General features: G+C 58.6%; 2 protein-coding genes across 3 annotated transcripts; one reads left to right on the plus strand and one right to left on the minus strand.

Annotated features, from left to right (window-relative positions):
- Positions 1–2,396: 2,396 nt before the first annotated feature.
- On the plus strand, positions 2,397–9,327 carry LOC113999237 (maestro heat-like repeat-containing protein family member 7). Of its 2 annotated transcripts, XM_039390018.1 has the most exons (18): positions 2,398–3,021; positions 3,265–3,329; positions 3,444–3,791; positions 4,135–4,285; positions 4,534–4,598; positions 4,711–4,860; positions 5,045–5,193; positions 5,463–5,610; positions 5,856–6,049; positions 6,138–6,275; positions 6,565–6,679; positions 6,851–6,988; positions 7,199–7,375; positions 7,509–7,658; positions 7,817–7,918; positions 8,305–8,407; positions 8,681–8,737; positions 8,887–9,327. In XM_039390018.1, exons 1-18 carry the CDS (start codon positions 2,901–2,903, stop codon positions 8,991–8,993), a joined length of 2,478 nt encoding a protein of 825 aa, XP_039245952.1. In that variant the 5' UTR covers positions 2,398–2,900; the 3' UTR covers positions 8,994–9,327. The 2 variants fall into 2 exon arrangements, with proteins under 2 accessions (XP_039245953.1, XP_039245952.1); XM_039390019.1 differs by lacking the exons at positions 3,444–3,791; positions 4,135–4,285; positions 4,534–4,598 and having other exon boundaries at positions 2,397–3,021.
- Positions 9,328–13,361: 4,034 nt separating this feature from the next.
- On the minus strand, positions 13,362–14,030 carry LOC113990366 (zinc finger protein 286A-like). Its single transcript, XM_039390017.1, has one exon. The coding sequence runs from the start codon at positions 13,929–13,931 to the stop codon at positions 13,416–13,418; it is 516 nt and encodes a 171-aa protein (XP_039245951.1). The 5' UTR covers positions 13,932–14,030; the 3' UTR covers positions 13,362–13,415.
- Positions 14,031–14,951: the final 921 nt, after the last annotated feature.

The raw sequence follows: 14,951 nt of genomic DNA on the forward strand, positions 1-14,951 counted from the left end.
ACTAAAAGACTCCCATAATAAAACAAACCAAAAAAAACCTCTCCCCCAAACAAGCCTCTTGGCAACTCTCCTTTTCATTCAGTGTCTCAGATACAGAATTTTCAGTGCTGACTACTGAGGAATAACACAAGATCAACTCCTTCAGAAGGGCCACGGCTTTGAAGGTTTTGCTTCCTGCACAGCCACAGGAAATAGGCACAGCATCTCCCTTCCTCCTTCTCAGGATGACAGGATATCCTCGGGATGAGCCCAGTGTTGGAAGAGTTAAACATTAACCTGGCTGTGCCCTGGGCACTCTCAGCTGGCTAAATGAAAAGTTCTGGAACTCCAGGAGAAATCCTGAGTTGCAGCTCTTTGATTAAGTACAGCCTTCTTTAGAAGCTGAAGCTCCAGCCCCTGAGTGGAGGATCCTTCCCACCACTTCTCCCACTGACAGTCCCCCTAAGGGATAAAATATCAAACATAAAAAGACAGTGGCATTCATCCTCCACAAAGACAGGACCAAATCCTGCAGCCAATTTGATGACAGAAAAAAAATTTAAAAGGAAATAAAGAACACAAAAAATTTCTTGATCCTTTGTTACATTTCCAGTATATGGAGAACTACACAAACTGTCAGTAGCAGAGTGCTCAGAGTAAATAAAGGAGTGTGATTTCACCATTTTGTTAAATATTGGTTTTACTAGATTTTTATGTCTTGTATATCTTCAAAAATATTCACGTGTGAGTTTGAAAAAAGTGTTTCTTTCAAAAACAGCTCTAGAAACCAACCCAGAAATAGGGGGAGAGGGGTGAAAGAGCAGCAATCACACGTACAAGAATGGTCTGAATAAAGCAAGTCACCTCCTGCCCACCCATCCTGGCACCTGCTGGGAAGGAATTTTGGAAATGCTGAAGAACAAGCTAGCACTACATTTGAGATATGACTTTTTCATCTCTACCTCTACAGGACTTTAAACTGTTTCATGTCTGTAAGGGGGGTACTTTTGGATTAGATGATCAATGGAGCATAGAGGCGTGAGAAAGGAATCATATTAGGATGTGAAACCAGCCAGAGTATGGTACAATGTAACTTCATGGCACAGGTTAATTGTAAGGTCCATTGTGCTTTTTAGCAAGTCAGCTTGATATCCCCTATTATCAGAGCTGAGTTCTTCCTTGGTTTTGCTACATATTGCAAGATAGATACATCTACCCTTGAAACACAGTGGTAGAGGTCATACATAGAGGTGAGAAAGATGATGATGGGAGGAAGATTTTGTGGGCAGGGGTTGCTCGCCCCTTGCCCTACAGCAGGGCATGCACAGACTGTTGCTATCAGGTGATGAACAGGCGGGGTTTGGCTGCCACTCAGGCATCACCTTATACTGGGTACTGGCCCTACGTGGTGTAATGTGGAGCTGATAAAATGGGGTGTCAGGACTGCTGGGGTGAGCGATCCTCATCCTGCCATGGAGACTGTGTTGCTCCGCGGGGACGCCCGCTAAGCACGGGCACTGACCAGCTGCTGCAGATCCTGGCAGCCCTGGCCTGTCTGTGTGGGTAAGCACAGGTTATTGACAGGAAGCAACTGAGAAAGCAAATGTTTTATATCCTTTTTTAATATCCTTGTAATTCCCTTTTTACTAGTTAATACTGTATTAAAAACCACTCGTAGTATTGTTTTAATATCCTTTAAATGTTCCTTTAATTCCCTTTTTACTAGTTAATACTATAATAAAAGCCATTCATAGTATTGTATGAATGCCAACTGATAAAGCAGTTATTTTGTATTCTTTTTTAGCTTTTGATTCTCTTTGCTAGTTTTTTATTCTTACTGCAATAAAAGATTTTTTGTACTGTTTGAATGTCTGTTGTACTTGTCTTTATTCCGGGCATGTATTCAAATGAACTAATACACAGGGGCACAGCTCTTTGGAGCAGGAGACAGGCAGCACCCTTGCCAGGACTCGGGGCAGTGGCAGGTCTCCTCTGGCCAGGACTTGCCACAACTGCTGATTTGGGTGCAGCCCTGGCCAAAGGGCTGCCAGCAGCATTGGTGCCCTTGCCCACACCTTCCTTCTCGGTGTCACCCCCCCCGTTTAGGATGGCCACCAGCCAGCACTTCTCCCAAGGAGGCCGTGCCAGCTTGTGTGGAAGGCCCCGTGCCCTTCCTGCTGCGACTGAGTCGGCGGCCGAGGGGGCTCCTTGTGCTGCCGTGAGCAGGCACAGGAGGGGAGTGTTTGCTCATTTCTTGAGCCGTTCCTACAGTTCAGGTCCAGCCAGATTAGATACTTCAGAGAGCGGATTCCCTCCAAGGTGGGGCAGGTTGGCGGGGCTGGGGGAGGCCCCAGGCCACGTGGCACTGTGTCCAAGGGCCCTTTGTGACACGCTGGGCACGGCCGGTGGGATGGAAGGGGGCAGGGTGTCCAAGGGCCCTTTATGACCCGCGGTGACAGAGGTGCTGCTGGTGACACGGCCACAGTGTCAACAGTGCTCCTCGGAGCAGGCGACGGGACAGGACGGGACAGAGCGGTGCTGTGCGGAGCCCCCGCGCAGCCAACTCGTGCCTTGCTGACCCGGAGCGTTTTGGAGGATTTTCTCGCTTTCAGGTGACCTCGAGGCATTTCCACAGGATTTGGAGACCCGGAGTTTCTCCGAGGTGTCTCTAATCCCTGTGGCAGGTGCCCTTGAGACCCTTTTGCAGGACTTGGAGACCCGGAGTTTCTCCGAGGTGTCTCTAATCCCTGTGGCAGGTGCTCTTAAGACCCTTTTGCAGGACTTGGAGACCCGGAGCTTCTCCGAGGTGTCTCCAATCCCTGCGGCAGGTGGCCTCCAGGCCATTCTGCAGGACTTAGGGCCCGGAGTTTCTCCGAGGTTCTCTTTCTCTCTTGCAGGTGCCCTGGACACCAGACTGTGGCATGGCAGGGAGACGCTTCAGCCTGCTCAGGCTGTTCCGGAGGAAGAAGGAGGAGGAAAGCCCTGGGGCTGCTCCAGCACAGCAGCCTGAAGAGGTGCAGCAGGTGCAGCCCCCGCAGGAGGGTGAGTGCTGGAGTTGGGCCACAGGGCTGGTGGCTGCAGTCCCCTTGACCTCATCCTGTCCCATCCCCTCTGGACATGCTCAGGGAAAGGGAGGGGGGCAGAGGGGCTGATCTCCTGGCAGCCGTGCTCCATCCACTGGGCATCCCGGGGCTGGCCCTGCCTGCTCCTGGAGCCCAGGCCTGGGCTGTGTTCTCCGGCCTCTCCCGCACACCCTCAGCTCTGAGCACGCTCGCTCTTTGCCAGATGCAGGCCAGGAGCGGACAGAAGAGCAGCTCCGTGCCCGTGGCCGCTTCCACAGGGCAGCACAGGTACCTGCAGCCATCCCCGCCTGGGCTGGGCCTGCTCTCACTGCTCAGCCCAGCACCGCTGTCGCAGCCCTCCAGGGGACATCCCTCTCTTCCCTGCCCTTCTTTCTCCTGCAGACATTTATGAAATTCATGGGCAGTCGGCGTAGAAAGGCCAGGATCACACCAGCTGATGTCCAGGCCCAGCCTGACACCATCCTGACCCAGCTGACAAAGCCTGATGTCAGCACTGCGTCGACTGCTGTCCCAGCAAAGTGTGACACCGCAACCAGTGATCTCACAACCCACTGGGACACCACGTCCACCGATGATGTGTCACACTGTGACTCTGTGCTGCCTGGGCTCACGGAGGAGGCCGACGCCACAACGACGGAGGGCGTGGCGAGCACTGACGCCGCGCCTGTTCAGCGCCTGGCCGATACCCCCAGCCTGGAGTTTCTTGAGGAGAGAGCTGTCTCTGCTGAAGTAAGCAGCCTGTGGTCCCCCAAGCTGGGTGCGCTGGGCCCCCTCAGCCTTTGAGGCTGGCACAGTGTGCTGGGAAGGGAAGCATTTCTCAGGGGAAGCTGGGCAAGTTGCTCACTCTGGCAGCTCTCCACCTCTCCCCTGTGCATCCTCCAGGCCAGACTGTGGGACCTGGGGACCTGGGGCTGCTCAAGGCATCTCCAGTCCCTGGGACAGGTGCCCTCGAGACCAGACAGTGGGACTAGATGAGGCGAGGCATTTCCCAGGCTTCTCTCTTGCAGCTGCCTTCAAGGCACGACTGCAGGACTTGGGGAGCCAAAGCTTTTCCATGGCATCTCTGCTGCAGGTAACCATAACACCAGACGGAGACATGCAGCAGAGACCCCCCACGGTGCCCAAGCTGGCTTGGGTGAAGGAGGAGAAGAAGGAGGAAAGCCCTAGGGCTGCTCCAACACAGCAGCCTGAAGAGGTGCAGCAGGTGCAGCCCCCGCAGGAGGGTGAGTGCTGGAGCTGGGCCACAGGGCTGGTGGCTGCAGCCCCTTTGGCCTCATCCTGCCCATCCCCTCTGGACATGCCCAGGGAAAGGGAGGGGGGCAGAGGGGCCGGGGCTGATCTCCCGGCAGCCGTGCTCCATCCACTGGGCATCCCAGAGCTGGCCCTGCCTGCTCCTGGAGCCCAGGCCTGGGATGTGTTCTCCGGCCTCTCCCGCACACCCTCAGCTCTGAGCGCGCTCGCTCTTTGCCAGATGCAGGCCAGGAGCGGACAGAAGAGCAGCTCCGTGCCCGTGGCCGCTTCCGCAGGGCAGCACAGGTACCTGCAGCCATCCCCGCCTGGGCTGGGCCTGCTCTCACTGCTCAGCCCTGCACCGCTGTCGCAGCCCTCCAGGGGACATCCCTCTCTCTTCCTTGCCTTTCTCCTGTAGCTGGTTTGCAGATTCATCAGGTGCATTTGGCATGAAGAGGCCACTTTCATGGCCACTGGGGACACGGCAAACTCGGACCTCTTCAATGCCCAGACCAGCGCTGCCCTGCTGGATATGCTTGTGGAGAACGGTGTCTACAAAGCAAAGCAAGTAAGCAGCCTGTGGCCAGGGCTCCAGTCCCCCAGGGATGCTGTGGCCCCTCACGCCGGCTGCGCTGGGTCCCCTCAGCCTTTGAGACCAGCAGAGATTGGTGGCAAGGGGAGCACTTCTTGGGGGAAACTGGGCAAGTTACTGGCTCTGGCAGCTCTCCAACTGTCCCCCGTGTCCCCTCCAGGTGCCGGCCATAGTCAGGTGCATCCATCAGTGGCTCACGTCCAATGTGTCTGATGAGCACAGGCTGGACAAGACTCTTGTCCTGCTGACCGAGGAACACCCCATGGACGTTGCAGTGACCCTGCTGCGCTCTGCCCCAGCCTGTGACAGGTATGGGGCCCACCTGCCTTGAAGGCTCACCTGCCTTTAGACCCCATCCCCCTGGACAGCCTGTCCCAAATGGTGTGCCAGAGACATGGAGACTTCCAGGACACTCCAGCTCCTCTCTTTGCCAGCTTTGGCATGTCAGCCTCCAATCCTGAGGCCAGCCTGCCTCCCTGCCCCACAAGGCACCGTGGCTCTGTCACCTGGGCCCCGCAGCTGCCAAGGCCACAGAGCTGTGTCCCAGACCCCCCTGAGGCAGAGTTGTGACTCCACAGAGCTGCTCGCACCATGTGGAAGACGCTCATCTCCTCCAGATGGACTAAGGAGCCGGTGCTGCAGATCCTCTTCCGTGTGCTGGAATACTGGCCAGCGCACAGGAGACGCACCTCTGATGGGGATGAGAGGGATGTCTTTGCCCTGGCTGTGAGTTTCTTGAGCTGGCCTCTGCTCGCCCCCAGGTTGCCTCTGGGACGCCTTTCCATCCTCTCTCACCACTGCTTCTCCCTGCCCCAGGCACTGGGCTGCAAGCCTGGCTTAGGGGCAGGTTCAGGGACACCAGGCTGGGGGATCCCCCTGTGTCTCCTCTGGCCTGTCCCTGCCACGCTTGGGCCCTGCCACATGGACATCTGGGCCCTGAGAGCCGTCTCTGGGTGCTTTGTCTTTGGCAGGCAACTGTGGCACTCTGGGAGATCCTCCAGCTGTCCCACTCCTGGTGCCCAGGGGGAGTGAAGGACAATTTCCCGCGCCTCCTTCTGACTCTGCTCTTCCAAGTTTTCATCAGCACAGAGGAGATGTCAGAGGAGGTCGAGACCTTCTGGAGGCAATGCCGGGAGCAGCGCAGCCTTCCCCCCAACCCCAACAGGTGCTCCATCCCAGTCCCCTCCCCCTGCCACGCCCTCGGGGCTGGGGCCAGGGCTCTGTGCCTGACCTGGGCTGTGCTCTGCACACAGGTTTGCAGTGCAGACCGTTAAAGCCCTGCTGCGCCAGCTGCTGGGTGAGGACGTGTTGATGGCGATCGGTCGCAAGTGTGGCTGGGACATGCTCCTCAAGGCTGACAGCCACCACTATGCAGTGGGTCTGCTGGCCAGGTGAGAGCCCTTTCTCCCCACTGCCCCACACTCCCACAGGTCATTTCTGCCCTGTGCACAGGCCACCCCTCACAGTGCCCGTGTGCTGGGCCAGAGGGCCTTGGCAGCCAGGGATGGCTGAGCAAAGTGGAAAAGGCGGAGAGGGGCGGCTGCACAGGAGGAGCCACCTCCCAAAGTGCCCATGTCCCCTCCTGGGCTGGTGGCCAAAGACCAGGCCTGTGTGAGTCAGTCCCAGGAGAGCTTTGCCCACCTGGCTCAGGGTCTCTGGCACCTTTATTCCCCCTTGCAGGGAGCTGTGCCGTGTCTCCTGCTCCTTCGGTCGCAGCATCGCCGTCAGCCTGCTCCCGCGGCTCAGCAGGGGAGAGCCCCTGTGGGAACTGCCTGCCCTGGCGTTCCTGGTGGAGGTGAGCCTGATGGCGAGCGCTGCCTGGCCCAGCTGCCTCCCCCTCTCTGCCCTCTCACAGCCGCAGCCGCCCGGGACGGCGCCTGCACCCTGTGCTGCTGCCTGGGCCCAGCCCCGGGCGGGTCCGGGCTCCTGCCGGCCGGGCACCCCGTCACTGCTCCCTGCCTTTCAGGTCCTGCACTGCCTGAACCCCAGACAATGTGGGCCCAGCGTCCTGCAGATTATTTCCAGGCACCTGCGCAGTCAGTGCCCGGCGAGGCGTCGCCTGGCGCTCCGAGGCCTGGTGGTGCTCAGCAGGGATCCCGCAATGGTGAGCAGGGGGCAGGGGCTGAAGCCGGGCCGGCAGCGTGCGGCTGTGCGAGGCAGTAGCTTGGCCTTGGCTGGCCTTTGGCAGCTGTGGCAGCTGCTCCCAGCTCTCCTCCTCCCCGTTCAGCTGCCCGACTCCTTTGGGACGCACCTTTGGCCTCTGGGCCCCGCGGCAGCAGCGTGGGGCTGCACCACAGCATTGTGTTCCACACAGGCTAAGAGCATGCGGAGCCTGAGTGAAAGCCTCCTGGAGCTACTGCAGGATGCAGACACAGACGCAGTTCAGATGACCCTCTCCGCGTTCATCAATGTGCTGCACTTCCAAATTGTCAAAATATCCACCCCCACTGCCCTGAAGTTGCTTGAGGCGCTGCGGCCACTCTTTGACAACGTAAGGCTCTGTGCCCCTCATCGTGGGCACTGAGTGCTGCCAGGAAACTTTGGGCCCAGTGTCTTTTCAGGCCTGTGCCCCGGTGGGCCTGGAGAAGCCAGTGCTGAGGTCTTTTCCTCTTCCTTTGCACCAGGAGCACAGCCAGCTGCAGCAGCTCTCCATGCTCCTCTTCTGGGAGCTGATGGAGGCGACAGAGAGGAGCAAGAGCCTAAAGCCACACGTGTACCTGAGTCTGGTGCCATTCTACTTCAACTGGCACAATGAGAACCAGCGTGTGGCAGAGGTGAGGACTCGTGGGCTCTGGTGTCCCCATGGCAGGAGGCTGCTGTGCCTCCTGCCCTGGCCCATGGTCGCCTGCAGCCTCCTCCTGGCCTTGGCACAGGGATGTGGGTGCTGTGCCCTGGGCTGCGGTGCCATGGCCCGCTCTCTGTTGCTGTGCAGGCCTCTTGGAGAGCACTGTTTGGTGCAGCCAGGTTCCTGAAGTGGAGAGATCTTGAGGACTTGGTGACCATGGAGCAGCCGTGGAGGTTTCCCGAGTGCCTGGTAAGGACGGCCCCAAAGCCCCAGCCCCTGATGCCCAATGTGTGGGGCTGGCAGGGTGCCTGTGTCCACTGCTGCACCCACAGACACCAGCCTGTGCCCCACACACTGCTCCCTTCCCTGGGGTGTGCGGGCTCTTTTCCAAGCTCCCCTGCCCCGCAGCCAGGCTGCCATAGAGCCCCAGTCCAGCTGGGCTGTGGGGCAGGGCCGCCCCACAGCTCCCCAGGAGCACCCAGCCCTCTGCTCCCCCCAAAGCCCGACCCCAGCGGCTGCTGGCCAGGCCTCAGGACTCTGTGGGCAGGGGAGCCCCATGCTGGGGGCAGGCAGCGCCCGGCCAAGGGGCAGAGCCTGAGCCGAGCCTTCCCTCTCTGCCCTGGCGCTCTTTGCAGCTGGAAAAGGACAGGAGCCGAGTGGGCCAGTACGTGCGCCAGGCCCTGCCGTTCCTGGAGAGCCCAGAGAAGCCCCTGCGAAAGCTGGCCATCAAGTTTCTGGGTGAGCCACAAGGCCGGGGTCCCTCCCCACCCCGCTGCAGCTCGGCCCCAGCCCCGGCTGCTGCAGCGGCAGCAGGATGCGGCCCAGGGCATGTGGAGCCCCGAGTGGCCCCGAGCGCCTGCTGCCGCCCTGTGCCAGCCCAGCCCTGGGCCGTCCCCATGCGGGAAGGCCCCGGGCTCAGCCCTGCCAGGGCAGGAGGCCGTGTGGCCGGGCTGGCAGCGCCGCTGCGGGGGACCTGTGCCTCTGGGGCCCTGACAGGCTCTGTGTTTCCAGGGATCGCCGCCAGGTCCATGAAGCAGGAGCAGCCAGAGCTGCAGCTCATCTGCCAGGGTGAGCGAGAGCACCTTCCAGCTGATCCCCTTGGGCCCTGCTCCCTCCTGGCCATGGCAAGAGCTGGCTGGGATGGCCCTGGCAGGAGGGGCTCCTCACGTCCCCACACCCCTGGCCTCTCACCTTGGCTCTCTTCCTTTCTCTTCCAGCCCTTCAAGACATGACTGATGACAGCCCTGCCGTCTCAAACCTGGCCCAGGAAACGCTCCACATCATCAGAGCTGTACGGAGAACTTCATTCTTCCCATTCTGGTAGTCTCCGTTGCTGCCTCTTCCAGCCCGTAGAAGTGTGACAGAAGACATCAGACTCGCCATGGCAGGCCTGGCAATTCAACACTGCTACGTGCCAAGAGCTGTCCAGATGGCTCCCTACTGCAGATTCCAGCAGCTCCAAGACTGGCTGTGCAGGGCGTGGAAGACCCGGCCTTTTCCGCAGGGCAGTGTCTGCCTGTGCTGCTGCAGCTCTGTGGAGAACTGATGCAGGAAGCTCCATCTCCTGGGGCCACCTGAGCCTGTGGGGAAGATGCCTCTTCCCTGCAAGCACCCCCTTTGAGCTCAGCATGGGAACATTACATCCATGTTATCACATACAGAAGCCCAGGAGGTTTTTTTGGTGCCCAGTGTGCACAGGGCCTTGGAGAAGAGGGGAAAAGGGCTCCTTGTGCTCAGCAACACTTGCCCCGCTGTGCAACGTGCCAGCAAAAGTGGGCAGAAGCCCCTTGGCCTTTGGTGGCTCTGCTGGAGCCTCAACGCTTGCAGCAGAGTGGAGGGGCAGAGGCTGGAGCTGTGGGGAACCCTGAGCACCTTGTCCTTGGAGATGGCCACAAGCCCTCCCCAGCCAGGAAGCAGCGTCTGTGTCCTGCCAGTGTGTCACTGGCTGGATTGCTCCGGGCTCCCAAGTGCCTCTGGAGCAGCTCCTCTGGAGCTCCTTCAGGGCTGCACCACTGCTGGGCAGGTTGGCGGGGCTGGGGGAGACCCGCAGGGGAGGGGGCGCTGGGAGGCCAGGAAGGGGTGAGGTGCTGTGGAGGCCCTGATGGGACAAGGGAGAGGGAAGCCTTGAAGGGAATCTGTGAGGGGGTGGGTGGCAGAAGGCTGTGAGGGGACAGACTGGGCGCAGGCCCCGAGCGGCAGGGTGGAGGGAAAAGCCCCCAGGACTTGGGGGGGCAGAGGCCATAAGCAGCCCCCAGGCAGCCACCTCCTTCCCTGCCAGCTGGCTGCTCTGGTGCTTTCCCGAGGCCTCTCCCAGCCCTGTGGCAGAAGCCCTGGAGGCCAGGCCTCAGCAGCAGGGTGGGCACACCCCCAAGGTGGCCAGGCTGGCCTGGCTGGGGACAAGGAGGGCAAGGGGGCCCTGCCGGGGCACGTCCGCCGGGTGCTGCCGGCGAGGGGCAGTGGCACAGGCAGGGCTGGCGGCCAGCCCGGGCCCCCACGGCTGCCCAGGCCACGGGGCTGTGGCCGACACCCCCCTGAGCCAGAGCTCTGGGCCCGCAGAGCTGCTGCCACCACGGGCAGGGCGCTGGGCTCCTCGGGCAGGGCTGCGCACTCGCTGCTGCCCAAGCGGCTCCGCGCCCCACAGACAACAGTACCAGAGGCTGCCCAGGAGCAGCAGCACCCACAACGCCTGGGCCTCCTCACCCAGGCACCCACACCCGCCAGGACACCAAAAGTGGGCAGACTGTGGGCACAGTTGCACCCGCTTTGGCAAAAGGCTTCAGGGCAAGTGGCCACCACAGCTTTCCAGTGACTCCCCAGCCTCACAGCAACCCTTGGCAGCTTCAGCTGCAGCCTGACATCCTGACTGACTTCAGTGGCCCTGCTTGAGGCTGGACACGCCTTCCACACTCAGGTGTCCCCAGCCAGCGCCACTGGTGCCATCCTTAGAGACTCTGCTGGGACACCAGCCTCAGGCTGCAGCTGCTCAACCTCTCCTCCACACAGGCACCTTCAAAACACGGGCATGGGCTTCTAAACTCTACGTCCAACACTTGAGGGCAACAAAGGAAGAAGCAGCAGAAGCTGAAGCAAAGCAGGGCCTCGTGTGGCAGAGCTTCACGGATGGAGGGAAGTAAGCACTGTGGTGTGTGCTGAAGAGATGGCCCAGTTCACCAGCTCACACTTTGCTGCTGGACATTCCTCCCTTGGTCCTGCTGGAGCCCATTCCCTACCAGTGCATGGCCCTGCCTTGTTCCCGGATCCAATCTCCGGGAGCCCTGGCAACAAGTGGGCCCTGTGTCCACCTGAGACCAGAAACTGCCAGAACGTCTCTGCTTCCAGCACTTCTCTTGGCTGCTCCTGCAGGCGGGTGGCACCTTCAGGGGAGACACAGAACAGCTTCTCATCCCAGACTTCTCCCTGTCCCCTGCACTTCCCCAATGGACTGGACATCAGCTGCTGGCCACAGCTGAGCACACAGACATTGGAGTGTTGAACATGCGAGACTGGGCTGATTTTTTTTTCCAGAAGGCAAGAAAACAAGCAAAAAGAACACAAAAATCTTGAGAGTCTCTCTGTCCAATCTAATTGTCCTGTGAAACTTGGCAGCTGATGGTGGTTTTGTGCTGCTGCTAATCACTTCCACCCAAAAATCATGCCAGGAAGGAGCAACAGCTTCTGCCTTCTGACAGATGCCAAGTCTTGCCACCAATTGCTCCAGGTGCCACTCCCAAAAGCCACCTGCAAGAGGGCAGAGCTCAGTGCCCCTTGGCTTTGGCTGCCCTCTGGCAGAGAAGTCCCCCAGGGGCACAGCTCTTTGGGGCAGGAGACGGGCAGCAGCCTTGCCAGGACATGGGGTGGTGGCAGGTCTCCTTGGGCCAGGACTTGCCAGAGGCTGTCCCTCAAGAATCCCGGGAGCAGGCAGGGAATGCTGAGCAGAGCAAGCCCTGCCCGGATGTCCCATCAGGAAGACACTGTTCTAGGGGGAATTCACTGGGTCTACCAACTCTTCCTGACTGGCTTAATGACTCAGCCATGGTGTGTCCTTGTCACTCAGATCCTTTCTTGGCCGCACCTGACGTTGTGATTCGTGTGACTGACAATACCTTTAACATCCCTGTAAATATTCCTTGTTATTTTAGTTGTATCACAGATCAAAACGTGTCTACCCTCCATTTATTATTAATAATTCCCATGGGCAGAAGAGCCAAACTGTGGCTCCCAGGGAAGCAGAAGCTGGGAGGATGAGGCAGGATACAGTGAATGAAGGAAACCGTGAAATGCAGAAATCCTCAGTGGATGGCTGATTGCTTGGATCATCTCTGCAGCAATCCCGGCAGCTGCCGCAGCCACGGCTCCTGCTGCACTGGCCATTCAGTGCAGGCCATGCCTGCAGGGCCAGTGTATGGGCACTGTGGCAGCACCAGGAGCAGGGGTTCAGAATCTGTCTGGTTTCAATATTCCAAGTCCTCTGGAAGCACATGGGACAAGCCCCAAGACAAGAAGCCCGGGTCCTGGCCCTCTTGGCCGTGAACTCTGCGTGTCCAAACAAAACAGGGGCAGAGGTGGGACCAAGCGGAGTCACTCTGCACCTGCCCTGAGTTCATGGGAATGCAAAGGGAAGATGGACCTTGGCTGAGTGCTTGGAGAGAGAGAAGGTTGTTTCTCCAAGTGGAAATGCACTTGAACCAGCCTGCATGACCAGCCTGTGTTTTTCTCTGGTGGCTGAACACAGCCAGCACATGAGGGGAGGGGAATGTGTGGGGTCAGGGCACTGCTTTGGGGCCATGCTGGGAATTCTGGTGGACTAAAAGACAAACACCAAGTGCTGCTCACAAGAGAAGAGGAATAAAAGGGGACACTGAAAAATGTTGACAGACAAGTCCTGCAATGGAACTCTGTGTCTGCAGCCTCATTTTCTCATTCAGCGACCACAGGAGAGGGGGTAAAAAGTGGGGGTTGGGACCCCAAAACTGTTTAGAGGGAAACTGGGGATTGATGGGAATATGGGAAAATGGGAGGAACAGGGAGAAGGGTGGAAAAGAGGAGGTGGTCTGGTGGGTCTGACAGTCCCATAGGGGTCTTTGGGCACAAGGGGGTTGGCAAAGGGGGGTGACCCCCCTGAGCTCCCAACTTCCTGTGGGGTGCTGGGGGCTGCTGGATCCAATCTCAGCCTTGGATCATGCCAACAGCTTCAGTTTAGAGGAATTAGAGAGGTGTGACTGAAACACTTTTGTCCCACATGTTTAATGATGGCAAATCAGATCTATTGATAGAAACGAATTTATTTAGGGTTACAAGTGATCACACAAAAGATCTTCATCAGAATTATTTACTGCACAATATACACACTAAAACTACCAGGAGTACAGGATAAGATAGGACAGTGCCCTACACTAAAGCAATTGTTGAAGCAATTCTACTCAAGCTGGCACAAAAGCAATAATTCTTAATTAGAGATGGATGGAACTCCCCCAGAGCAACGCTCGTGGGGAGATCTCTGCTCTCAACCTCCAGCAGTGACCTTGGAGGGGTCCCCAGCCAAGGCAGGAATCTCCACACACCCCCACACAGGAGGGGTTCTGTTGGAAGAAGCTGCCCCTGGGAAAGGGGACTGGCCCTTTGTGGTCAAAAGGGATGGACTGACAGTCACTGGACTCCAGGGGTTGCCTCACCATCAGGGGCTTCATTTGGGGTGGAAGCAGCGGCCGAAGCTCTTCCCGCAGTCGGGGCACTGGTGGGGCTTCCCTTACTGGTGGGTCCGTTGGTGTTTGGTCAAGGTAGAGCTGTGGGGGAAGGTCTTCCCACACTCCCCACACTTGTAGGGCCTCTCACCGGTGTGGATACGCCGGTGGGTGACAAGATGGGAGTTCTGGTTGAAGCCCTTCCCGCAGTCAGTGCAGCAGAAGGGCCTCTCATCCATGTGCGTCCGATGGTGCCTGTAGAGATTCCCGCTGGTTGGAAACCTCTTCCCACAATCCAGGCACTTGTAGGGCCGTTCCCTGGTGTGGATGCGATGGTGTTTGTGGAGGTTGGATCTCTGGCTGAAGCTCTTCCCACATTCCCTACACGTGTAAGGACATTCTCCAGTGTGGATGTGCTGGTGGGAACGAAGGTGAAAGCTCCGGTTGAAGCTCTTCCCACATTCCCCACACATGTAGGGCCGTTCCCCGGTATGGATACGCTGGTGGGTGCAGAGGTGGTAGCTCTGGCTGAACCTCTTCCCACATTCCTCACATGTGTAGGGACGTGCCCCAGTGTGCATGTCCTGGTGTCTGAGCAGGTTGAAGCTCCGACTGAAGCTCTTCCCACATTCCAAGCACTTGAAGGGCTTCTCCCTGCTGGGAGGCTGCTCAGGGACCACCAGGTCAGAGCTCCCCCTCAAGCTCTGGCCGCCTTCCCGGCACAGGCTGGCTCTTTCCTCCTCAGAGCACCCTGGGATGGCTTTGGAGCCCCTCCTGCGGGGGGATCTCCGGCCCTTTTCCTCCCCGCTGCCTTCCTGCGCCGGGGAGCCCTTCAAAACGGCCTCTCCCACCAGGGTCTCACGGGGGGATTTGTCCTCCGGGCTCTCCGTCCTCACCTCGGGGCCTGGGGCAGGAAGCAAGAAGGACAGGCAGGGGATTTGCCTCCGGCCCACAGGGAAGGCCAAGGACATCCCCCCAACTCCGGCCCCGGCAGGACGGCGGCGCCAGCGGGGTTGTCCTGCAGCCGGGGCCATGCTCGGCTGACAGAGCCAGCACAACACCCGCCCAAAGGGACACTGACTTCCTCCTCACCTGCCTGGGGGGACCAAGGCATCTTCCTCTTCCTCGCAGCCTCCTCCTCCATCCGCCCAAGTTTTGGGAAGGACAAATCCTGATGGGGGGAAAACAAGGGCTGAGTGAGTTGGCTTGGGGGTTCCTCCTGCCCAAGTCCATCTCTACAACTCACCGGGCATCCTGTGTTCATAAAACCCTCCAAAACACTAAGATTCAGCCTAAAGAAACCCAAACCACCAAGATTCAGGAAAAAAACCCATCAGAAATAGCAAGACGACTTTTACCCCCCCCAAACTGCAAAAAGTTGCAATTCAGGTAAAAAATATTCCAAAATATGAAGATTAGCCCAAAACATCTCTCCCAGAAGTTACCCCTCTCTGGTTTCCCCCTTATGGGGTACAGAGAGTCTCCCCTGCCTGGCATGCTGGTTGTTTTGGGGGTCCCAAGGGTCCCTTCTCCTCTGACTCGCTTTCAGGTGCCACATTCCCTGACATTGCCCCTCTCCAGATTCTCCACTCTGTTGTCCC

Source organism: Pipra filicauda, unplaced genomic scaffold (genome assembly GCF_003945595.2).
Source record: "Pipra filicauda isolate LSUMZ 115617 unplaced genomic scaffold, ASM394559v2 scaffold795_size112054_pilon, whole genome shotgun sequence".
Lineage (NCBI taxonomy): Eukaryota > Metazoa > Chordata > Aves > Passeriformes > Pipridae > Pipra > Pipra filicauda.